We start from the raw sequence: 25,807 nt of genomic DNA, 5'->3' as shown, positions 1-25,807 counted from the left end.
CTTTTAAGAGTGGAAGAAAAGGTGAAGAACTAAAAATGAATAACCTAAATAAAATACAAAAAATTAGAGTATAGAGGAATGCACGACAAAGAAGAGACATAGTACTGTCATGTATTATAATTTCTATTAACACTGACTTTAAAGTAGGCTAGCTTTTTAGAATCTACATTTTCAAAAAATGAGTCATACTGGAAGTTAGCAGACATAAAATGATGTCTATTTGCATCAAGAAGTAAATGAGGTGGCTAAATGGCATCTCTTTCTTTACAACTAGGGACTATATTTAAAGTACAAAATAGGCTGGCTAGTGCAAGGATAGACATATATGGTCTTATAAATGTTAAAGATGTAACTAATTTTAGGTGATCAAGAATCCAGAAAAAAATGAGTATGCATCTGGGAAGAAACGGATTGCCAACAGTTCAAAAGGTGTGCTGCAATCAGCAATATTTTTAATGAAGCACCCAACAAGCTCTGGCAGGTTTGGTAAAAATAGAAACTTTTCTTTTATATGGCATTCTTTTTTTTATATACCGTACTTTATTTTTTTAAAATAATCTTCATTTCATATTTTTCAAGTTTACACAATAAAGGAACATAAAAACTTAGATTGAGGGAATCAAACAAACATAAATGACAGGGTTCGGAATAGGAATACAGCAAAATGCCACATGGCCAAACCAGTGTGTAATCACTAACAGAGTTCCGGCTTCAATGATCAATGACAAAATACGTTTAAAGGAGAACTATGGGGTCAGGGCTTTTCCCCATAGTTCTCCTGAAAAAGGGTCAGCTAGAAAATAGCTCCATCTACTGCAATGTTTAGTGAAAAAGAAACCTTGCTACTTCCTGCCGTGTAGTATAGAAGACGCAATAATGATTGTCAAGGCAAAAATATATCACTACTGTCCAGTGCCATGAGCTGGCTCTGGGTTGCGATGAATCCAGGCGGCCCAGACAGAGTAATGTTTGGCATAATTATCGTTACATGTAGCCAACCATTCTTCAGAGATCTGGATGTCCGATACCAGTCTGCTGCACTCCTCCACCGTGGGAACAGATGTTTTCCTCCAGTAGCGAGGGATTGAGCGCTTGGCCGCATTTAGGAGATGGGGAAGAAGACTGGATTTAGATTTGGTTACAGATTGGGGTACTGAGTGTAGCAGGAATGGGGCCGGGAGTAGAAGCATCTCCACTCCCAAGATAGTTTTGATCTGAGATTGTATCTCCCGCCAAAAATATGGCATTCATTTTGAGTCATATCTCAGATTCTAGCCATAAAAAAAAGAAGGATGTAACCAGTAGGTTTTTGCATGTTTGCATACAAATACAAATACAAGGAAGTGGCAGTCTTTAAAAACAAAGCAAAAAAATTAAAAAAATATCCAAACTTGGGGGGTTCATCAAGTTACCTAGTGAGGCAACTCTCACTTAATTTAAATTCTACAGTTAATTATACATTTGTTCTATACAGATTTCTTAAAAGGGAGGTAAAGACAGTTTTTTTCTGGTTTTATTTCTCTTACCTACATATACTAATGACCCAAAGTCTGCATACAGTGGATTGATGCCTGCTATATTGCTGGCAGTGTAGAGCTGCGCTGCAGCCAAGAAGGATCCTGACAATATTGTCGAGAACCACCCGGCTGCCTGATTGACAGAGCCAGCTGTGAGAGGGGAGGGGGAAAATTCCTGTGGGGGGCAGTAAGTGGCAGGCCCCGCTTTCTGCAAGAAGATGACCATGAGTTGCGCCTTCACTGGTTACATAATCACTTAACTCTCAGTACAGAGACAGCATGTGATAGCTAAAGTGTCCCACGTCAGCTCGAAGTATTGGGCAGAGTATATTTTACTCTCCCAATACTTCTCCTGTAAGTGTAGGCAAACTGCTAAAAAAAAAACAGTTGAAACACATAAGTGAAAATCTAATCTCATACACAGGATGACTTACAGTGGGGTCTTCACTACTGCTTTGGACAGTGTTGTCTCTCAAAATTTTGAACATGCCTTAGGAGTAAGCATTCTCTTCAGTGAGTTGCTGCTTCTTCATTGTTTAATTACAGGCTACAGACAGGTAGGTCCTCAGGCTGTGTTGTTTAACTGATTTCTGCTCACAATCTGTGGATTGACATTCCCCCCAATGAAGGCCCATGCGGAGGGAATGTTAATCTCTCAGGGTTATTCACAAAAGGGAGAAGGCAGGAGAAGTGAACAATCTAGGACAACATAGTTAAACTGGAAAGTGAGCTGAATTGGATAATTTTTCCAAATCAGCTATTTTGGCCTAGATTGTTCACTTCTCCTGTCTTCTCCAAACTCTTCACCCTGAATAACCCTGTATATTACTTCTTTTACATGTAGCAGTCAACACTGTGCTTGGTTGGCAGCCTTCAGCCTGAGTTGCACTACAACTCCGATCCTCACTAATAATTGGGAACCATTTGGAGCTGTTCCTGTTCATGTGATAAGTTTGTCAGCTATGGCATACTGATCAAATGCAGACAAGGAAGTTTATTTACAGAAATAAATCTTCAGCATGCAGACGGTAATGTGCCTCTGTTGAATGCTGTGATTTTCAGACACAATTACAGTATTTAAAATGTTAGTGTGATTTCAGGGTATTCCCGAGTGTGGCTCGGGGTTACCGCTCCTAGCTAGGAAATTTAACCCCGAGCCACACTCGGGAATACCGCCAGGGAGGTTAATAAACTATAATGCTGGTTTGGATAAAATGACGTCCTTGCCCATTTTGATCAAAACATTTACTCCCAGGACGATGGTTCTTTGTAATTTAAAATAAACCTCTGCCTTACTGAAATTCTAAAACCAGTAGAAAACATGCAGGTAAGACTTAGTCCCCACTGGGCCTGCAATTACTAGTCATTTATAAAATACTGACTGTGATGACCCACAATGGACAATTATTATTTCTTAAGGGCCAACATATATCTTGGCATTCTGGTTTGTTGCATTAATGCACATTTTAGAGTGTTAATGAACATTGCATTTAGTCAGCCCATGGTGTGTTCTCTACATAACACTTTGTGATTGGTGGAGTAGCACATGAACTTTCTTCTTCCCAGAGGTCATGTGCCCTCTTTTCTCTATTCATTAAAATGAGACAGTGACACATAAGAGTGGAAGGGTGAGATGCAATGAAAGGTTGTGATGCAGTGTACCAAACTCTTACCCCATAAATAAAGAGGCACTCACAGGCACTATTCCACAGAATGCAACTTTAGAGATCATTCCAGCTATCTGATGAAATATTATTCTAACACAGGTACTACAAATATTCTGATATTGGTCTCTCAACCTAAATAAATTGAGGTAAAGTATAGAAAGCTGGGAAAATGTGTAGAGGGCCAGACCATTATAAATAGGGAAGCAGGTTGTTTACCACGACTGGTTAAAGAAGGGGTTCCCCGGAGGAAGAATCTATAATTGGCTCTTTTTACAGCAGCGGGTTTCCTTTCCGGGACGTTCCAACGTATGCAGGTAATGGGTCTGTAACTGTGTAAAGCATATAATAAGAGATAGGGCAGGTCGCGCAATGTGATTCAATGTGCAGACCAATTAAGTTACTTACCACGACAGTAGAAGTGTATATACATATATACATACATACACACACATATACATACATACATACATACATACATACACAGTATATTACATGGTACATACATACATGAATACAGGAATCAAGCTCAACAGTGATGAAAAGAGGAAGACTGATGTGCTCATGTATTGAGGCACTGTGTGGCGGAAGCACTGGTATGTGGCCGCTTACACGCGCCACAAATCTTTCTTTTGTTAAAGCAAAACATTGCCCAGACTGTGCAAACACTAGCAGCTGGTCCAACATACTTGTAAGTACCTCAAAAATAGTAAGGCTGAAGCTTAAGCTATTTGAAATGCTGATGAAACCCCATACAATGGATGCTGCTCCTTGATGTTTAAAAGTGTTAGTTTCCTGCAGGATCAGCTGGGACCCTGAGCACTGGTGCAGATATCCTGGTTTTATGGTGGCTCCTTTCTATTGGAATGTACCATGGAGCCACCCTTGTGTGTGCTAGTAAGTTGCGTGTCTCTCCACAAAAGCATAGGCACACCAAGGCAAGTCTCCCCTCCCCGTTGCGCCCCTCTCTTCCCTGCTCAAAGCTGGTAAATGGACAGCTGCTGGGGATTGTGCTGTTCCTTGTGATCTTGTACTGAACAGGAAGTTCAGGGAAGTCACGCAGAGAGAGTTGAAGTCAACTGTTGATGACTAGGTGCTTTAGCAAACATTTAAATAAATATTTTTCTGGGCAATGTATATTTATTTGATCTGCTTTCTTTACTCAAAAAAAGTGTGAGAGCTTAATACGAATGTTAAATGTACTCCTCTTACCTCTGAATAAAACTACAATAGCACTGCGAGCATCGACCAAGATGGATTGCTCTTGGAGAGCCTGGTTTGCTTCATCATAGCAACCCTGTATATTAATCAGTACTCTCCTTCCACAACCTCAAGAAAGCTGATATAAAACGAATTTACAGACTGGAAGGGTAATTAGTAGCAAGGCAGCCTGAGAAAGCCACTGGAGTCCAAGCTATGCAAATAATTACTCCAAAGGACCAGTAGCCATTGGAGTTAGGAAGCACTTGTTTTAAAAGGTAATTGTATGCTTTGTATACAAATGTAATTAGTTGGCTTTCCATAACTTTGCCACAGGCTCACATTAACTGTATAGATATAATTCAAAACAATTCCATAAGTAAAGAATATTGTTTAAGTCTTAATAATATATGTAGAAAGGTTACCACAGGCCAACATTAATATTTGCGGTTTTATTTATACGTGTTATGGGTGACCATACAGGGACTTCTTGGAGCTAGTCTCAAGAACACCAACCCTGCTTAAACGGGGTTACCACTAGTTCCTAAAAAATTATATTGCTACAACAGAAACAAGAAATACAATTGAGTTTCCAATTGGTTTCACAAAAGTCTCATTAGAATTAGGCTGTTCTCTAGACCACCATAGATAATACGTCCTAATATGTTAAAGAATAGCACCCAACATGTAAAAAATACCCTTAGCTTAGTGAAAAAATTAAAATAATTTATATAACTGCTGCAAAAACAATTGTAAGCCAAGTTAATTTAATACTAATTCAGTATTAATGCAAACCAATTTTGACTTTCCACAACTGCCACAAAGTTAATACCATTTTTCTTCCTTGCAACCATGCCGACAGTAGACAAATCTTATAATAATTCTTGTCTGCCTGCTTGTGTAATTGGCTCTGCAGGTATCCTTAGCAATGACCTTAGGTTCATTGAGGTGAGTTTTTATGTTTAGTAACAATTGCGAAAAGGTGCCGTTTGTGTAGAAAGATGGCAGGGAAGTGTCATGTGTCTCTTTAGATCACTTGTCAATGATTATGTTTGTATAGGTATACCTTACTACGTGAAGCAGGACCACTGGCATTCTCTACAGAACAGATACACAGAAGAACCTGCAATGGCATTTACAAATCCTTGTAACTTACATAGTTGACCAGGAAATTACTTTATTTTGCAAAACTAGAATTTTAATTTAAAGTGATATTAAAGTCAAAAGCTTTTTAAGCCATTTCAAATATTAATTATCTTACTTACAATGTATCCTGCGCCTTGATGTTTAAATGTCTCAAATCAACTGGTCCCCTGAGCAATGCCCTGGCATCCTGTTTTAGGTGGCTCCTTTCCCTTGCAGGGTCTTAAAGAGCCACTCTTGTGTGTGCTAATAAGCACAAGGGCAAAGAAGCGCAAGACACTATCCTCCTTCCTGCTCCTTATTCTTCCTTCCTCCCTTCTACGGGCTAGTAGAGGTGAGAGAGTCGGAGTCAGCTGTTTGCCCTAGCACTTAGTCGTCCAAACATTTGCTGGGCAATGCATAATTGTTTGATCTGGATTCATTTTAAAAAAAAGCATTTGAGAGTTTAATACTACTTTAAGTATAATGATTAAAGGAAAGCATCTAGCACACCTCAATAAGCAGCAACTAGCAAATTAATGCATAGCAAGTTTAAATAAAAAATACATATTGCCTCATTTCCCACCCTAGCCTTATACTCGAGTCAATATTTTTCCCCAGTTTTTTGTGGTAAAATTAGGTTCCTCGGCTTATATTCGGGTCGGCTTATACCCATATGGTAAAAACTGTACTTTGAGGAAAGAACCGTTTGAGGTTCTGAAATGTCAGTATCTTATTATGATGCCCTTTTGTTTTTATATTAAAAATGTAACTGCAAATGAAAGTCACTGCCAACTGTATTTGCCAAATCTTTGCCTAATTTTTCCATCTATTTTGCACTTTCTGGTTGTAAACCTTTTCTTTACTTTGATCTTCGTGAAATGCAATCTGAATGGCTGTTGAATATGGGTGGAAATTTCTATAACATCATGCATCATACATTTACCATAACAACAATGTAGCCATTATAAGAATGCATTGTTGCTGTTATTTCCTTCATCATTTACTGTACAAGTTTATCATTTATTTTAGTTCAGGAAGGCCTGTCGACAGTTGCAGGGCTAAGGAATGAGTCACAGCCCCTGTGGAATGAAAGAATCAGTTTGAAGAAACTAAATAATGCTAGAATATCAATTATGATAGGGAAGCTGCAGAGCCAGGGCACACTGTATTTGAATAGGTGGGCAGTACTTTAATTAACTGGTTTATATGATGTCACTGATTGGTTGGTGGATGGAAGCATACAACTATGCAAAAAATAATATTGTATATTATTGTGAAACAATAGACAAAATAGGAATTGCAGACAAAATAGGAATCTCAAAGCTCTCTTGTTATCCATTCTCCCTTGTCAAAGGCAGCGGTTCATTTCTGAATCTTATAGACTGAAGTGTTATGGTACTACGGTGAAGCAAGACAGATCTGTAATTCCGTGCTTATATTAATATACCAAAGAGACCCACCATATCCCTTTTTCCATTTCACCCTTGGATGGGCCATTTTCCGCCACTATTCCCATTGCTAATTCAACTAATTAAAGTATAAAATAGAAGCATTTGTGTGTCTTGGTAACTCTCCTGCCTACAAAGTGAGTTTTGTGTCTGTATTAGCACTCAGTGTGAACATTTCCCTTTCTGATCAGCTCACTAACCATGGAACTCATTTACTACAGAGTATTGCTACATCGAAAAGACCATTAAATAATAAAGATTCGAGAAAGGAGAAAAGAATGAAAGAAAAAACACAAGTACTAGGTGTTTCTGCTTTGATTTCAAATTTCACACTTCAGCACTTCCAAAAATAGGCAAGATAAAATGTTTCACTTCCCTTGTAATTATCCAACGTTGGTTAAATGGATTTTTTCTCTTTGCTTTTTATAAAATTGCATAAGCAAAAACCAAGGCACATACTGAGTAGGGGAGGGTAAAAGGAGGGGGGATATTAGGTTATAAAGGATACACTGCACAGGAAAAACTTAACCCTAAGCCCCCATTCACACCTGACCGTTTTGTAGCGCGTCCTACGCTCGATGAACGCTCTACAAAACGGTCAAAAAAATAAATAGCATTGTAGTCAATGGTATCGTTCCCACCTGTCCGTATTTCCGCCCGTCCCGAACGCACTACAAAACGGCCCACGCATGAAAAGGTCCCGGAGCGTTTTTGCTGCGTATTGGTCCGTTTTGTAGGGCGTTTTCCATTTGGATACTGCCAAGTAGCCTTTGGAATCGCGCGACGGTCGCGCAACTTTTTTACCGCGAATCGTGGTAAAAAACCGCGTGACGGTCGCGCGACAGACGCGCATATTACAATACGCATAGGTGTGAATGGGGCCTTAATGAGATATTACAAACAGACTACAAAAAAACTTATTTTAAGGACTTAAATCAACAAAAATCCTCAACACAATATATAAAAAATTAATTGTAAAAACAAATTAATTGTACAAAATAGGAAGGAACATACTTGGAATCCCTTAGGTAACTTCCTATAAAAGTTGCTTTTTTCTTCCTCAAAATGAGAAATACAATACAATCAAAAACAATAGTTACTAGAATAATGCAGAATATTTAGAACTGTGTTAAAGGGCAAGTAGTTTAACACAGTTAAATAAAGGTTATTGAATAAAGGGTAAGTAGTTTCTACAAATCAATAGACTGAAATTAAAGTGTGATTCATAACTTGGCAATATGCTTCATAAAAGACACATCCTACCCTATAGGCTGTAAACTCAAGGTAACATCAAAATAATTGCCAGCACCACAGGGAAGGAAGGACCACAGCCAGCATTAGAAATCATCAGCTTTTATTAAGCTGTATCAATTCACAAATTCGTAAAATGGTGTTCCTTTACTTATCATTATGAAGAACTGAATTATGCAAGAAAGTTATTCTACCATATGCCTCAAGTTTGATAGCCAAAACATGCAATGGGTATCAATGGCTGCAAAAACCACATAACATGTAGGCCATGTACTTGGCCACAACGGCATAACATCTATGCTGGATCCAGCATTAAAAAAAATCATGTGTAATGGTGCATTTATTCTAGCCACTAGAATGAATTTATGCATGTATGCACGTATGCATGCATGTTTTTTTTTTATGCCCCTGAACAGATCTAAATGCTACAGATTTCATGGACACATACAGCTGCATTCAGAGGCATAAAGAACATTATATGAAATGTACATGAATCTGAAAAAAAGCCCCATTATGGCTATTAGATAGAGCTGAGGCTCAAAGGAAATACATACATCATAGTAGCAAGAGATACAATGCAACAATTCTAGAGGGAATTGGCAAATCAATGTAACCATTGAAACTAAGGGAATCCCCTGTAGTATATGCCATTTACCTGGTTTTGGATAGAGTGGGAGAGAATGGCTATTGTATTTTTACTGCTCTCTTAAGAGATTTACCTTCACTTCCTGTCCTGCTGACAACAGTTCTAGCGGACAATGAGTGAAGGAAAATCTGCAACAGAGGAACAGAATGAAAAATCATATAAATTTATATGAAAACTCCTGTTTTTATATGAAAAAAATCTCACAGGAATTCAAGTCTTCCCCTGCCCTACATAGGAAAAGTATTTTTATTTCTGTCTGTGTTGTTGGAAAGTTCCCCTCACTTGTGTCTGGTAAAACATTGTCAGCAGGACAGGAAGTGAGGGTATATTGTTCTAGTATGAATCTGACAAGGTTCTAATCCCTCCCTACGCTATCTAAAATTTAAAAAAAACTGAGAGGGAGGGGCCCACTATATTTTTCAAATACTTATTAATTGTAAGTACATGCCAATGCGTTCTTTAAAGTGCCTGTAACTGTTCCCAAGGGAAACCAAGCATTAAATTTACTTGAACATAGTTTTTCTCTTTCTTCTACTTCTTGTGACCTTATAAAATTTCTCTTGTATTTCTTGATCGATTTTTAGTTATAACCTCTTTCCTTGAATCTCTCTTTTAGGTCACAAGCATCTATTTTAACTTTTATTTGGTCTGGACAATCTTTACATATACCCAAGAAATGACCCCCCATATAGTCACAGTGGGATAATGGATGTTCACATGGAGAAGAATGTTTCCTGCTGTTGCCTTATAAAAGTGGAAGTCTTAATTATCCTAATATACAGGGGGAAAAAATCTGTGATCTATTGAATTTAAATGTCAAACAAAATGTTGTAAGTATTCCCATTACACTTTCTGAAAAACTTCATTAATATACCTTTGCCACCCCAAATTCATGCATGCCCCTCATCATAACCTACTCCCAATACCGCAAGTGGAGATGTGCACAAGCCAGGATGCATAAGGCTCCCATGGCTACTTCTCTTATTTGTCTGCAAATATTACCTACAACGTGAAAATAATTATTTTCCAAAATGGATTTAAAAAGAACATTGCATTTGGTTAATATAATCGTAAAAAGTATTCCATAGCCAAGACCAATCCTGCAAGGAACTGACATATATAAGAATTCAACATCAATTAAAAACTAGAAAATCTTCCTGATCAAATTGTGTTGAGTTTAGTACTTTAAGAATACCCTTACTGTCCTAAACATAGAATGAAAGACAGACTACCAAATTCTTAACCTTCCTATACTCTCCTACTCAATGGGTGGGTCTACCTATCTATTGCCAAAATTAATGAGGGAGGGTCTTTATTTTTATGCATTTTTTGCAGAATAGAAAATATAGGGATGTTATAGTCTTACTCCATCATGCCTTTCATGTAGCCCAATTTAGCCTGTGGTTAAGTCAATGGACTACCTCTGGAAATGGGTTTTCTCTAATCTTCTCATAACACCTTAGATCATTAAGTTGTATTTCAAGTTCTCCTACATAATTCGTACTTCATAAGGAGGACAATATTGGCCCCGTCACTAGGTTTTATAGATATCTCCCTTTTTTCCTATAATTCATCCAATTATTTTCTTTCCTTTGTCATGTTATTTCTTACCATCATCATCCAATCCATTATTTTCAGTATTTATATGAAAATGTATATGAAATGTATAGAATTCATATGAAAAATCCAGTATTTATATGAAAATAAAGGAATATTTTTTATATTTTCATACAACCCGAAGACAACAGCATACTCCCTTGTCTACTAGTTTTCTTTTCTTTGTATGCAGACTGGTTGGCCATGCTTCCTCTACAAGACCAAGCCACATGCCTTGCAATACTGGGCAGCTGCCTTGCCAGTAGGGGAGGCCCTTCCCTAGCTCCAATGCCTTAAGAAGGGAATGGGGTAATATGGGGGGGGGGGGCATATTGCAGAATCTGGAAGCCCCCAGACATATCTACCCCTCCCAGGGGAATGAGTACAGGAGTACATAGTGTACTGGGAATGAGTACAGGATACTCCCTATTTATTACCACAAAAAGGTAAAAAAAAACACCCACCTTCAAGAAGTCATTTACTTACATTACAATAAATACACAATAAAAAAATGTTAATAATGTCCCCTGATGTAATGCAGCATCAAACTCGATGTCTATCAATGTAAATCCATTGTCAAACACAAAGACCCAACTACCGCCGATGTGTACAAGTGTAAACACAGCACCAGGGATCCTTGATGAAGTCATTGACCAAGGTAACTGCTGTAAACTGCTATATAAAAAATAGACATGTGGCTGCATTTTTATAAAGCATAGTGATGTGCTTTACAAATGTGTATTGAGCTCCGCTGGCTTTGGGTGTCCAAAGATGGCAAAGCTTAATTGCAACGAATGGGGATCCAAAAAAAAAAAAGCCGGAAGAAAAACTCAGTCAGGCAACGTGTCAAGCTAGTTAGGCAGAGAGAATAACAGCTTGCATACCATGGCCTGAATTTTATGAATGAATGGGCTGCATTATGCAATAGCAGATAACAATATTTGCTCTCCGATATAAATGGGTTCTTAAGTTTTTGAAAGATTGCATTCAATTGCACAATTAAAAGGTATCACCCACATTTTTACTTATGCTACTGCTATCTATGGCCAAGATAGTACAACCCTTTACTGCTAAGAATTGTCAGTGACAATAGCTTGGATAATTACTACAAAAATGGTAAATGAAAATGTATAAGCAGAGATCTACTGGAAGATTAATTATTTCGGAAGTGTGTGGATTTGGTTTTTGGATTTATTCTCTAGGTATATTACTAGGTAGAACGAAGTAATGTTAACTCAAAGTAAATGGAAACCCAAAAACAAAAATTTAACATATTGCAGTTTACTAATTCTTAGATGTGGTGGTTGCATTATATTTCTTTTTTTTCAGGCTTCTTCCTTCTTTTATTTACACCTGGTGAAACTACCAGTAATACATTTCCTGTCCTAGGGTGACTGGAGCAGTGTTGTCACCCTAGTACAGGACTTAATTTACATTAGGTACCTGATGGTTTCCACCAAAAAATGCCATGCTTATCAAGATTCAGACACAAATTTTCAAATATCTCACGTGTAGAGGCCACTTGGGAAAGCTATTGTGCGATCAATTTTTAAAGTTTAGATATACCCAAATATGAAATTCTTACTTTTGGGTAGTGAATGGAGGATTCAACCACTTTTAACTTAATGGCTAAGTAGTCATTCAAGTAGGCCAGTCTGCTGCTCAAAAAGGGAGACATTAGTTGCACCCATCTACACTTTCATAGTATTACTTATGTAGTCACACTAATTTGACAATATTATTCAAGGCAACCAAAAGAAAGTACACATGCGCATGAACATGTGCGTCTTTGTATTTACATATCTAGAATGCATTCAATATATTATATATGTAATCGCATGTGTAAATGCATAACTATATGTCATGATTGTTATTCCTAACATACATTGTAGCCATGCTCTAGCATTGGTAAGTCTTTCTGACCCCTCACCTGTTTACAATAAGATCAAATGGGACAAATTAACAATTTCCGTGGCTCATTGCACATAGGTATACTGTTGCCCTACTGCCTAGTTAGTTTAATTTGCATTTAGGCTTTCATTCTACAGCTGCCAGCAGCCTGAATTACTTTTCTAAATTTGCATGAAATCAGAATTCTAAGAAGCTGCTATGCAAGCTGGACAACCAAGTCTGCTCTAATCTTTACACTAAGAAGTCAATTTGCAAGAGTAAAATGTGCATTAATGTCCCCTGCAGCGAGAACGGGAAAGATTTAATATCTTTTGCTTTAATTCCAAATTATCATAAGCCCGACACAAACAATTACGAAGTGTGGAGAAAAGGCTTCCGTGTTTTCGATATGAGCTGGCTCAAGCTGACACCTTGGTAAATGCGATTTGGACAAATTACACAGACCTACATCTATGTATTTATTTTTACATTTTCCCCCACTTTGTTCAGAGGATTTCCAGAGCTGCTTCTGCTATTGTTACTGAAATCGTTTAGTGTGATTAATAAATTTACACATCAAAATACAAGGCTGTCATAACAAATGCAAGAAGCATTCAAATAAGCACACCAATTTAGTAATACATTTGTAAAGCACTGTGCTTTTGGATGCTCTGTGAGAAGGAAAACACAGGGATTTTGTGTGCACCATAAATCCTTCTCTTTGAGTTCATTGTGAGACAGGATTTAGTGACATTTGGGTTATACCGCAGCCTACAGGAGAATTTGGGGCTGATGAACAAAAAAACAAAACAAAACAGTGACCAGCTTGGTATCACCCCTCTAGCGCTGAGCATGCCTACGTTTTGTAATGACTTAATGCCCAAAGTTGGTATCAGAAGAGTCTTGAGCATCCACCTGGTAAAACATAGAGAACGTGTTAACAGAAGACCAGGTGGAAGCCTTGCAATTCTAGCAAACAGTTACCTAGATCCGAAAAGCCTAAGAAGCACTTGCAGATCTTTAGTAGAGTGAGCATGAGCAAGAAAGGGTGGAATCTGATCCTTAAGATCATAAGCTTAAATTATGTCTAAGCCACAGAGAATTGGTGCAACAAGAAGCTAGTGGCCCTTTATTTGACAAAGAGGTAGTCAATTTTTCTATGAAGGCAGTAGCTGCGAGAAAGGTATGTACAGCTTGAACTACATCCAGACCATTTAGTAGAATCTCCTTTAGGTGTACTTGGGAGAGAGGGACAGGGGCACAATGTCATAATTAAGATAAAAGGCTGAAACCACCTTGGGAAGGTAGAAGATTTTAGGCCTTAAGACCAGGGCTATTATGGCCAGGATGACCAGAAAAGGCTCATTACAAGGCCAGCTGTTCAGACAAACAGTTTGCGGACGTAATGGCAACATGAAAAACAACCTGAGTGAAAGGGGAATTTCTCCAAAAGGTTCAAAGGGTGATTTTTTAAGTACTGAGAAAACCCAGATTAAAATACCCTGAAGAAACTGGTGGATGCATTGGGGGAACCACATAAGAGACACCCTAGAGGAAGATCCTAATCAAAAGAATGAGAGGCTTATGATCTCTGGAGCTATATCACAAGCACTGAGATCTGACCCTTAATAGTATTTGGGGTCAACTGTTCATCCAAGCCTAATACAAAGCTAAAAAAAATGATTTTGAATAAGGAAAAAGAAATGGGTAGCAAATCAGGCTTTTCTCAGTAGAGAAAATACATCTATCCTTCTAGAACTCCTCCTGCAGGCAGCAGTATGCCTGAAATGTCCCTGAATTCTGTATCCCTCAATAAAAACAATGTTTGTTTAAATATTTAACCTTCCACTGGAAGAATAGCCTAACAAACATGCTTTTTCTTTAGATCCCAGTCACCCTCAACTTTAAGTGAACCTGTAACCAGTAAATGAATTACATTTGCATACTAAGCATTACATAACCTGCTCCCAGACTCTAGTTAAATAATAGACTTTATTACAGAGTTTATTTTTAAATTATCAGCTCATAGATCTAAAACCATAGCATATTTTGTGAAAGCAAACCTCTACTTTCCCCCAAAAGTACAGCTTTTAACAAACCAGGTTTGGCAATAATTTGACATCACCTGGAATTAAAACGAACGCTTTTACTACATAGACTATAGGTATATTCAGCTCCTGTGACTAAACAGCAATCTACTTAGAACAAGAGGCCTCTATCAATTCTCCCAAAAAAGTGCAGCTTTTGGTATCCTGAATTTGGAAACAGATTAAAAGAGGATTATGGGTGACAGTAAATACAGTATGCCTCAAACATGGGATGAGTTGCAGAACTCCAGATACTACAGAGCACCCATAATAAGCAACTATTACTGTGTAACAAGCCACTTTGGTATTTTAATCTGCTATGATTTTATAAAGCTGACAAAATGAAATATACAGTACATATCACTAGTCAAAGCCAGAAACAAGCATTCGTTTCTAAGGGCAATGCAGTTTCTTTCAAATATATGACTAAATGAGGCACCGTGAAGATGTCAGCACAGATGTGTTCTGGAATCAGGACATATTGCTGAATAAGTTGGCTCATTGGTTAATCTCTCTACTTTGATTACCTGCCTCTCCGACATGACATAAAGGTATTTGTTGTCAGAAGAAAAAGCCATGTCTCTTAAAATGGGACTTCCATCTCTCATCACAGGTACCACTTCATACTGAATGCCACCATACGGAGGACCATCTGCACGAATCTGAGAAAAGAAAAAAAACAAAAAACACAAATTAATTTTTATCCCTTCAGAACAGTTAAAAGTAAATTCAGTATCATCTAGGCAGTGGTTAACCTCAGTATTTGTAGCAGTTTTACCAGCTTTAAACACATGGTTGATTAACATATTTTCTGATAATACAACCGCAATTCCAAAAAAGTTGGGATGCTTGGTAAAATCTACATAAAAAAACCAGAAAGCAATGATCTGCAAATCTCAAACCCACATTTTATGCACAATAGATAATAGAAAACATATCAAATGTTTAAACTGAGAAAATTAACTATTTAAAAAAAATAATAATAATTTTGAAATTGATGGTAGCAACACAAAGTTGAGACAGGGGCACAAAAACCTGGCAAAGTAAGTGGCACTAACAAGGAAGAGCTGGGAGAACATTGTGCAACTAACTAGGTTAATTGGCAACAGGTCAGTAACATGATTGAGTAGAAAAAGAGCATCTTAGAGAGTCAGAGTGTCTCAGAAGTAAAGATGGGCAGAGGTTCACTAATCCATGAAAAGCTGTGTCTAAAATAATGTTCCTCAACGTAAAATTGCAAAAAATGTAAATATATCTTCATCTACAGTACATAATATCAAAAAAAATCTGCGAATCTGGAGAAATCTCTGTGCGCAAGGGACAAGGCCGAAACACAATATTGGATGACCGTGATCTTCGGGTCCTCTGACGGCACTGCATTAAAAACAGTCATGATTCTGTGACGTAGAAAGTAGTAAGTCCTTCTGCACTCGTCACAGCGCTCCCGGCCCAAGTACTTGTAGTGGTGCTCGCAGTGACAATCACGGATGGCACGGTCCAACAAACAGTGGAAAGCAGAAATCACCAGCACTCAGTAAATATCTTTGATGTCCATTATAGCGACGTTTCGGGACCACACAGGATGCCTTCATTGTCGCCCTGATGAAGGGATCTGTGCAGTCCCGAAACGTCTCTATTTTGTACATGACAATTGACGATTGGTCCGATTATATGGACATCAAAGATATTTACTGAGTGCTGGTGATTTCTGCTTTCCAATGATTCTGTGATGGACATCACTGCATGGGCTCAAGACTACTTTGAAAAATCACTGTCTGTGGCTACAGCTCGCCGTGCCATTCAAAAATGCAAGTTAAAGCTCTATAATGCACAGAAGAAGCCATATCTGAACATGTTCCAGAAACACCGCCGTCTTCTCTGGGCCAAAGCTCATTTAAAATTGTCTCTAGCAAAGTGGAAAACTGTTCCGTGGTCAGATGAATTTTAATTTTACATTCTTTTTTGGCAACCACGTTCCCTGTACTAAAAGAGGAGAGGGACCTTCCAGCTTGTTATCAGCATCACTTCAAAAGCCTGCATCTCTGATTGTATGGAGGTATATTAGTGTATATGAAATGGGCAGCTTGCACATCTGGAAAGGCAGCATCAATGCTGAAAGATATATCCAGGTTTTAGAGTAGCATATGCTCCCATCCAGATGACGTCTATTTCAGCAGGACAATGCTAAACCGCATACTGCATCTTTGACAATAGCATGGCTTCATAGTAGAAGAGTCCGGGTGCTTAACCAGCCTGCCTGCAGTCCAGACCTTTCACCAATTGAAAATATTTGTCGCATCTTGAAACACAAAATATGACAAAGACGATCCAGGACTGTTGGGCAGTTAGAATCCTATATTGGGAAAGAATGGAGCAACATTCCTTTTTTCTTAAAACTGCAGCAACTGGTCTCCTCAGTTCCCTGACATGGCACAGAATGTTGTTAAAAGAAGAGGGGATGCTACACCATGGTAAACATGGCCCTTTCCCAACTTTTTTGATTAGTGTTGCTGCCATCAATTTCAAAATTACCTTATTTTTATCTTAAAATGTTAAAATTTTCTCAGTTTAAACATTTGATAGGTTTTCTATTTTCTATTGTGAATAAAATATGGGTTTATGATAATTTATACAGTTCAAACAAGTAAATGTGCCATATCCATACCGCCGTGAAATTTATGTTTTCAGGTTGAACATTTTGCTGAGAAAATTTACAAATGTTAAATAAGCAATACAGTTAAAGCTGAACTTTATGGATGGGTAATAAGTTTTACATGGAAATTATAATACCTTATATTGGGATTGAGGAAGAAGCCCTTTAAAAGAAAAAACTTCAGGATTTAGAAAAATTAACCCTTGCAGTGGTGTGACCCCCACACTGCAAGAACTACTTGTTTTTCTCTAGGGGTGAAAATAACGAAGACATTTTAACCCAATCCTTGGTCCTGCTGTAGTGACCGCTCACCTCTCTTCCCCTCTGGCTGTGGTATGTCCCTCAGCGTCTTCACCTCTAATAGACCTGTATTAGACATGATGACATCACGGGTCTTTAGAACGCCAGTGCATGGGGGGTGAAGAGGTTGCAGAGAGGGTCTAGCAGCCAGGGAGGACCAAGGCTCAGATAAATCTCTACTTTATCCTCATCCCCTAGACAAAATGAGCAGTTAATCCTTGCAGTGGGGGGGATTGATTATTATACTGACGTTTGTTGAGGGGACATGCTGGAAAATCCTTGGCTAAATGCTGCTGGGATTGTTTGTATCCTGAGAGGGGTACTGGCCACTGTCAGAATACCCAATGTTCACAGCCTGAGATTCCTAGACTCATTCACCTAACCAACCGCTCAGTGTCTGCACCCCTCTTTGTCAATCCCTACACTGGCTTCCATAGGATAAAATTCAAAATATTAACAATCAATCAGTTACAAAGCCATCCACAACTACAACTCATGTATCACTTCACCCTCCCTTTTAGAGTGCAAGCCCTCAGGGGCAGGGCCCTCCTTACCATCTTGTCTTGATTTGTATTGTGATTGTAATGTCTTCCCTATATTGTAAAGCGGTGCGCAAACTGTTGGCGCTATATAAATCCTGTATAATAATAATAATTTTATTACGTCATTGCTGTGCTGTATGTGTATAGGCCAATGTAGTTGGATCTGTATGTGCGTTATATTTAATCGAAATTAATCGATTAATCGATTTTAAAAATGTGATTAATCGAACACGAAAATTTTAATCAGTAACAGCCCTACATATTACTTATCTGTGTCACCTGACTGCCGATTGTACAGTGAATTAGCTACAAGAAGCAACAGTAGTTCCAGCTTAATGACTATGCAGTGTAGCTGAGCTTATGATCCTTAATACTGACTGAATAGAATAAAAATGTATTTGGCAGGTAAAGCAACTTTCACATTTGCATCTCAACTAGGTAAAACCCTGTTTGTCTAGAATGTTAAGCTGTAGCACACCCGGATGCTTAGACATAAATAAAATGTGAATTTTTTTTGACTGCGAGTCTTTAAAATGCCCACAGGACAACATTAACAGGACTGGGGAAATTCACTAAATCATCTACATTCTGGCACACAGTTAAAACTGCACAGCCTTTAGGCAGAAGGTGATAATTTGCATTCTCTCTGCATGTGGCAGGATTTGCACTTTTAAAAAGACATTTGACTGCAGCAAGATGTTACTGTGTCTGAGAGACACATTGGATAATGAAGCCGACATGTGTCTACAGATTAAGCCAGCCAACCAAAACGTAAGATTTTAAGAGCCCAGTGGTCTGTTGTGACACTGATACTGTCAAATGCTGGCCAATAAACCAGTCCCTCTGGGACCTTGCACAACCTAAACCATACGAGCAGGGTAATGGCAAGAGCGACCAACAGCTTAATAAGAAGAAACGGATTTCTGATTTTTCTTATGGTTTCATTCAAATTGATGGGCTGAGCCACAATAGTGGTAATAAGAGCACATTCCCCTGCATAGGCAATGCAAACAAGTATTAAACAACTGAAGATAATTTGTGTAAAGGTCCCTTTTCTTCTTTAGAAAGGGAACAACCGAGCTGGAAAATATCCATATGCGAATATAGCTTCCGTTGTTGGAGGACTGCCATATCACCCGAGTACCTGTGCCGCGTCTGCCATCTTCAAGGACCCGAAACCACCTATTTATAATATATAAAAAAAGACATTGAATAATTAAATGAACTGAATATTTAGATCATGCCATTGCTAACTAAGGCTTGCATCCCCATAGTGGGGAAAATAGATGAGCACATGTCCAGACTCCAGAACAGTGTATTATTGTATAGTGTGGCACACCTATATCCGATTCTGCATACCTGGCTTTATATTATAAAGCTCTTATAATATAAAGCCAGGTATGCAGAATTGGATATAGCTGTGCCACACTATACAGTGTTCTGGTCTGGAGATGTGCTCATCTATTTTCCCCAATAGGGGGATACAAGCCTTAGTTAGCAATGGCATGATAAATATTCATTCCATGTTCATTTCATGTTCTTCATACTATTAAGAAACTGAACTAAAATCATGATTTTGTATTGCTTTAGAAAAAATGTGACCTGTCCCTTTTACGAAAAAGTATCGGTAATTGGTATCGGCACTTGGGAAAAAGTATCAGTACTCGGTCTTAAAAAAGTGGTATCGGAGCATCCCTAGTTGTAAGGTGTATGGCCACCTTTAGTGTAGATGGAGGAATCTGTTGTACCTTTTCCATCTGACCACAGACAATCTGTAGATAATTGTAAGGTGTATGGCCAGCTTTAAGCAAGTAGTAATCTGTATGTAAGCAGACAACAGGTCCAGTCTGGTGACTGATGAAAGCAATTAAAACAGAGAGGCTGAGACTGGGGAAGCTCTGTTGTAAGGTGGAATAGACAAAGCTGTGTGAAAACATTACCAGGAGGTTGGAGCGGTTTGTCTTCATTGTGAACCATTGTTATGCTAAAGAAACCCTGCGTGAGCAGTCCTTAGAAAGCACTCCATTTGAAGCTAAATAATGTATATGAAGGACTATGATTTTTTTATTGTTTTATTCCAGTTCATTCTGATTTAAAAAGGTACAATACATAAAAACAGCATACTGTAGCAAGAGATTTAAGAAACTCTGCGTCTGTACACATTAACACCTTTATCACAACCTTCCACAGGGGTCTCACATGGAGCATAATAGAGCCAATTAAACTCTGCCCTTACAGGTGAAATGCCCATTATCTTTGCTAATAATAATCATACAATAAGTGGAGAGTAATCAGTTCCTGTTGGCTTGCAGCACTCAGTATACAGAGGGTTTTGAGTGTAAAAAAGGATGCTTAATGTTGTAGATACAACACTACAAAGAAGAAGAAAAAAAACCTAATGTATTTTTATACACAAGGCTAATAATGACTCAGCTGATCCTACAAAAAAAAAAAAAAAAGGTTTTTTTTTGTTCAAGGTCACAGGTCACAGGTAACAACTGGCTCATTCTGTTTCAAAGATGGGTGACACAGCTCCCATTTCAAATTATTTCACTTAAAAAGGCAGGCAGTAGCTGTCAGAAGGATTCTACAGTCAGTCCAGCTCAGTTGGGGTCCCTTCTTCAAAGGTGAGTGAGGACTTTAAGAGTCTCAGTGTCTTTCGTACTCTCGCTTTTCTCCCACCCTCTGTCTTGTCCCCACATAGTCAGGGCAGCTGTTGAATAAAGCTGTTACCATGACAACTGCCTCTGAAGCCCATCCACTAAAAAATCTGATGTTAATTTATTGGAAGTTCCCAGACTCCTAAAATGTTTTGCCAGTGTTCAAGGAAAGTGGAAACGCCATGGAAAATGATCCCTAACAGCCTTTTCACTTTTGAAGAGACAATGCCATTCGTACAGTAATGTAACTCAAGTGTTTCTTTAAAATACATCTACTGTACTTACTAAAAATACCTGCGTTCTATTGAAGAGCTATCCGTTCCGTGGAGGCAGAACTCGTATGCATATTACATTCATTTTAAAAGACACATTGGGGGAATTTATCAAAACTGGAGCAGACAAAATCTGGAGCAGTCGTGCATGGCAACCAATCAGCTTCTCTCTTCGGTTTGTTCAGTTGGGGTTTGAAAATGAAAGAGTAGCTGATTGGTTGCCATGCACAACTGCTCATGTTTTTGTCTGCTCCAGTTTTGATAAATCCCCTTCATTGTCTTTATGGCACATATACCATAAAATCCCTTTCTTAAAGTCTATTGAGGGATACAGGAAGTCTTAGACTGTCAGGTTATACTGCTGCCTACAGGAGAAATAGACACTGGCAACAAAAAAAGTTAGTTGTGTAGCAAAGAAGTACCAGTAGGATGAACATAAACATGGAGGAGAGTAACCCGTGTCCTTCAATGTACTATTCCTATCCTATCCAGTAAAACAACAGAAACTGGGGGCTGCCTGCAGCTCAAAGAGCCGCTGAAGGACCCAGTACCCGGAGACAACATGGGGCATATGCCCCCTATGGGTATTGGATTACAAGCACCTCAGAAGACCTGAAAGGGCTAGAAGTAATTCTCCTAATCTGTGAGGTGACATAGAAAATTTGGACTTGAGAAACCCAAGGAGGAGGCAGGGATTAAAACTCCAGCCGTAGCCCTGGAATACAACCACCTGTACCTAAACATCAGAGATGCAAGTTGTACAAACAACTGCAAAGGTTAATAAATGTCCCCACGTGTGGAAAGCGCAAATATGAAAGTTCATGAATAACAGTTTCTGATTGGCAGGCACAAAGCAGTGCACGGTTTCTAAGTATTTCCTGTATGTAAAGCACAGGTTACTTATAGGCACACCCAGTGCTTATAGCTGTACTGCCTTTTGTTACAAGAGGATAACAAACTTTCCCCTACTGAGACCAATGTACAAGGTGCTAATTTCACAAGTTTCTCTAAAATTCTCTTGTATAATTCTTGTCAGCATTAGGGCACAGAGTAGGAAAGGAAAAAAACACGTCCCTGCTCATTACGTCCAGTTTCTGACAATACTGCCTCAGACAGTCTCAAATACAATTTGGCCTCATTCACACCTGCCAATGGGGCCAGATTGCTGAGTCTGACAAACTCTTCTGTAAGACGTATGCGATTTGCTGTGGGCAGGAAAACAATACAGAGCAAACACATCCACTTTCCTGAGGACACTAGCAAAAAACAAGGCGTGATGGCTGTGGGCTGGGTTACCAATGTCCATTTCTCCTGTAATTTAAGCACAATTTGACTGCCCCTTGGTACCTTTGCAACATTGATATGCTTAGTTTAGCCAACCATTCATGTTTATGTCTATGGAGAGGGAAAAAGTAAAGAAAACGGAGATTGAAGGGGACCACTGCTTTTCATTTTTTCCCAAAAGTGGTCAGGCAGTGGGCATCTGTCTGATGCGTATACATAAGACTTACTGTAGTCTTAAGTTGGCCATACACCTTACAATTATCTGCAGATCTTCTGTGGTCAGATGGAAAAGGTGCAACGGATTCCTCCATCTACACTTAACTGTGTGGATGGAGTAATCTCCACCGGGGCCAATCTGTTGCACTTTTTCAATCTGCAGATAATTGTAAAGGTGTGTGGCCAGCTTTACACATATGAGTTCCTCAACTTTAGTGAAAGTGATATATAGAATATCAAGTGATGTAGTAATACGTGTAAGTGATTATTTCCTACTGGACATAGGTATAGTGACCCTGTGCATATCTTGTTTCATATTTGTTAAACATCAGGGTGAGGGGAATTTCTTTTTTTTTTTAAATCCACTCCATATTGCAAGTTGACACAGTTTCGTTTCTAATCACAACTCAATAAACCAACAAACATAAGCACATTATTACATAAAACCAACCAGACAGGGTGACAATTGTTATTATGAATACCAAGAGACACCTCCAAGTGACTATTCCACTAAAAACATTTTCCTGATGACAACTGTGTTGCTTGGTATACGTAGACATAATTGTTCAGCTATACCATTAGATTTCCTAGTTAATCACTACTGTTTCCCTAAGATAATGCTCGTGTTGGAAGTGTTGGCAAATATTTTCCCAATGAAGGTGCATGCACATTTGAGGAAGTCAATGCTTGTATGGATATTAAGTCACATCCTGTCACACATACATTGGACTGCTTCCACATATATTTTCTTTAAAAGGAAAGAAAAATACTGAGACCTTATAAAGCTCTGCACTGGTGACAACATGCATATAGCAAAAGAGGTGCAGGCCATTGGACGATATAGGGTAATCTATTTGCTGAGCTTACATATCAACCCCTTTTTGGCAGATTACCTTAAGACAGATATGCAAAGTTCAGCTATTGACAACAAAACGTCTACAACATTTTGTTCTTGAGTGACATTAGACAGGTTTCATATTCTGCCTTGCAGCCCTCCAAGCCCTCACTGTGCCTTCTTGTCCTGTCCACAAGCCAATCGAGGAAGATTCTATCATCACAACCCCATAATAAAACATTCCAACATTCCAGGATTGCATGTTCACCAATTTCTGGTTGTACACAAATCTGAACACATCTAAGTATTGCTTGGAGCCTTGACCACTAGTCACATCGCTCCTTTGTATTTCTCAGGATGTCCCTTTTTTTCACCACATTACATATTATATGAATAATGTACTCCAACAGTGGTGCTCAGAGGCCTTAGCACTACAAATCACACAGTTTTTCCCTCATATTTACTCAGCATTGCCCCAGCCTATCATCAATGCACTGCAGTGTTTTCTTGCTGTGCAATTTTTTTAAATTGTCTTTTTATAGTTCAGCTGGAACCCGGTATGTGTTCCCTCACCTCCCGATTTACTGAGCCGAGCTGTGACAGTCTCATTGTCACAGGTCGGCTTAGAACTATGAGGCGAGTGGAAATCACTCATGTCATAGTTCTCCTTTAATGTATCATATGTGTATCTGCCTTCAAAAGTACTGTTTTTTTTTTTTGCATTACAATGCATTTTTCATGCATTTACCACATGCACCAATGCACATATATACACTAAAACACGTAAAAGGAAACAAAAAATGCACAAGCGAAGTACAAAACTGCACTTTAACCACTTGCTGTCTGCCCATTGTGAATACATGGGCCGACAGCAACCTCCAACCAGAATCTTGTTGGGAGTGTAAACACCCGTTACTGGCTGTTTCATACAAGCGATCGGCTGGCTCTATAGCCGGCCAATCATTTGTATGACACTAAGATGCGTGCGTCCCCCTCAGCTGCCGTGCCCCTCCCCACGCCGCTGCCATTTATCCCGGGCTCCACTGTCCCCCTGCGGGTCCGGGACCGGCACAGTGGCTGTTTCCAGTGATGAGTAGTATTATTATTATTATTATACAGGATTTATATAGCGCAGCGCTTTACAATATAAGGAAGACATTACAATCACAATACAATTCAAGACAAGATGGGAAGGAGGGCCCTGCCCCTGAGGGCTTACAATCTAAAGAGATCAGCATATCCCCACTTGCTTACCTCTCTTCCTCTCTCTCATAAGCGTAAGCGATGTGTATTACATCACTTCCGCCTTTAGTTGTCATTTCCCTGGCTGCTATAGCCAGAGAAGAAGCTGGTGAAGCAGATCTCAGCTTCATCAGCTTCTCTGGGGGTCCCTAGGTGACATTAGGGGTCTTAGAGACCCCTGATGTCTCCATAAAGAGGACCTGTCATTGTATATTGGCTATCACATAGGGGGCTTGTTAGCTCTCTATGTGATAGCAATCAAGTGTAATAATAAAAACAATGTTTTAAAGAAAATTTAAAGTCCCGCGTGCACACACACGTAAACGTAATTACGCGTTGGGTGCTCTTACGTGAGAAAACAATGACTATGCCACACATGTTACATATCACCGTTAATGTTGAGTGTGAGCAAACCTTTTAGGGCCATTAATCACTGATAACACTATACTGATGAGCGGTATAAGCTTTTAGGCTGGGTTCACACCTAGGCGTACGGAATATGCGTTTGCTGCACGTTTCATGCCGCGCATGTTTTACCGCGATTTGCGCGACAAACACGCGTTTCCAAGGGCTATCCCGCTGTATCCTAATGGATACGTGCGACAAATACGCCCCAAAGAAGCTCCTGTACTTCTTTGGGCGTAGGGCGTTTTACAGCGCGTTCCATGCCCATAGGCAATCATTGGTTTTTACATGTTTGAGGGTTTTACAGCACATAGGAACGCGCTGTAAACCGCCCAGGTGTGAACCAGGCCTTAAAATATCGCCTACGTCCAATTTTAGACATGATAGTTTTTTGCGATTTTGCAAGTGCACGCAATTTTAAAGCTTGAATGTTTGGTGTCTATTTACCCGACATGACCCCATCTTTTATGTTTTACCAAAACATCTTTTATGTTTTATAACATAATAATATTGGGAAAACAGGTTGTTTTTTTTGCAAGACTTTCTGAAACTTTTTTCGTTATATAGTAAAAAATAAAAACTCCAGTGGTGATTAAATACCACCAAAAGAAAGCTCTATCTGTCCCCAAAAATGGTATAAAATTAATTTCAGCAGTGTTGCATGACTGAATAAATGTCAAAGTACTGCAGCGCTGAATACTGAAAAACGGCCTGGCCAGGAAGGGGGTGTAACACCCAGTCAGCAAGTGGTTTAAAGCGTGCATTTTTAAATGCCAAAGTGTGGATGGCTCTTTATTGGCAGTGCTATTTTTTACAAATTATCATTCCTTTGCTTTTTTTTTAGTAACTTATGTCAGTTACCAAGGGTCAGGATCAGGAGATAAGGGTGAAAGATAGTTTTCTGTTTTTCTGCGTGTACTTTAAACGTTTTGAAGATCATCGTGTTTTTTCTTGAAAAGAGACTGAACTCAACT

General features: G+C 38.9%; 1 protein-coding gene across 1 annotated transcript in view; it reads right to left on the bottom strand.

Moving 5' to 3' along the window:
• PLXNA2 (plexin A2) overlaps positions 1 to 25,807 on the bottom strand; it is a 275,782-nt gene that overhangs the window by 171,215 nt on the left and 78,760 nt on the right. Inside the window, exon 3 of the mRNA XM_018561322.1 lies at positions 14,952 to 15,086. Coding sequence (XP_018416824.1) covers positions 14,952 to 15,086 — 135 coding nt within the window. The remainder of the gene's footprint in view (positions 1 to 14,951; positions 15,087 to 25,807) is intronic.

This window comes from Nanorana parkeri, unplaced genomic scaffold (assembly GCF_000935625.1).
Source record: "Nanorana parkeri isolate BGI_ZX_2015 unplaced genomic scaffold, ASM93562v1 scaffold516, whole genome shotgun sequence".
In the NCBI taxonomy this organism is placed as follows: domain Eukaryota; kingdom Metazoa; phylum Chordata; class Amphibia; order Anura; family Dicroglossidae; genus Nanorana; species Nanorana parkeri.
The sequence above is the reverse complement of the archived record's forward strand: the minus strand, read 5'-3'. Positions and strand labels throughout refer to the sequence as shown.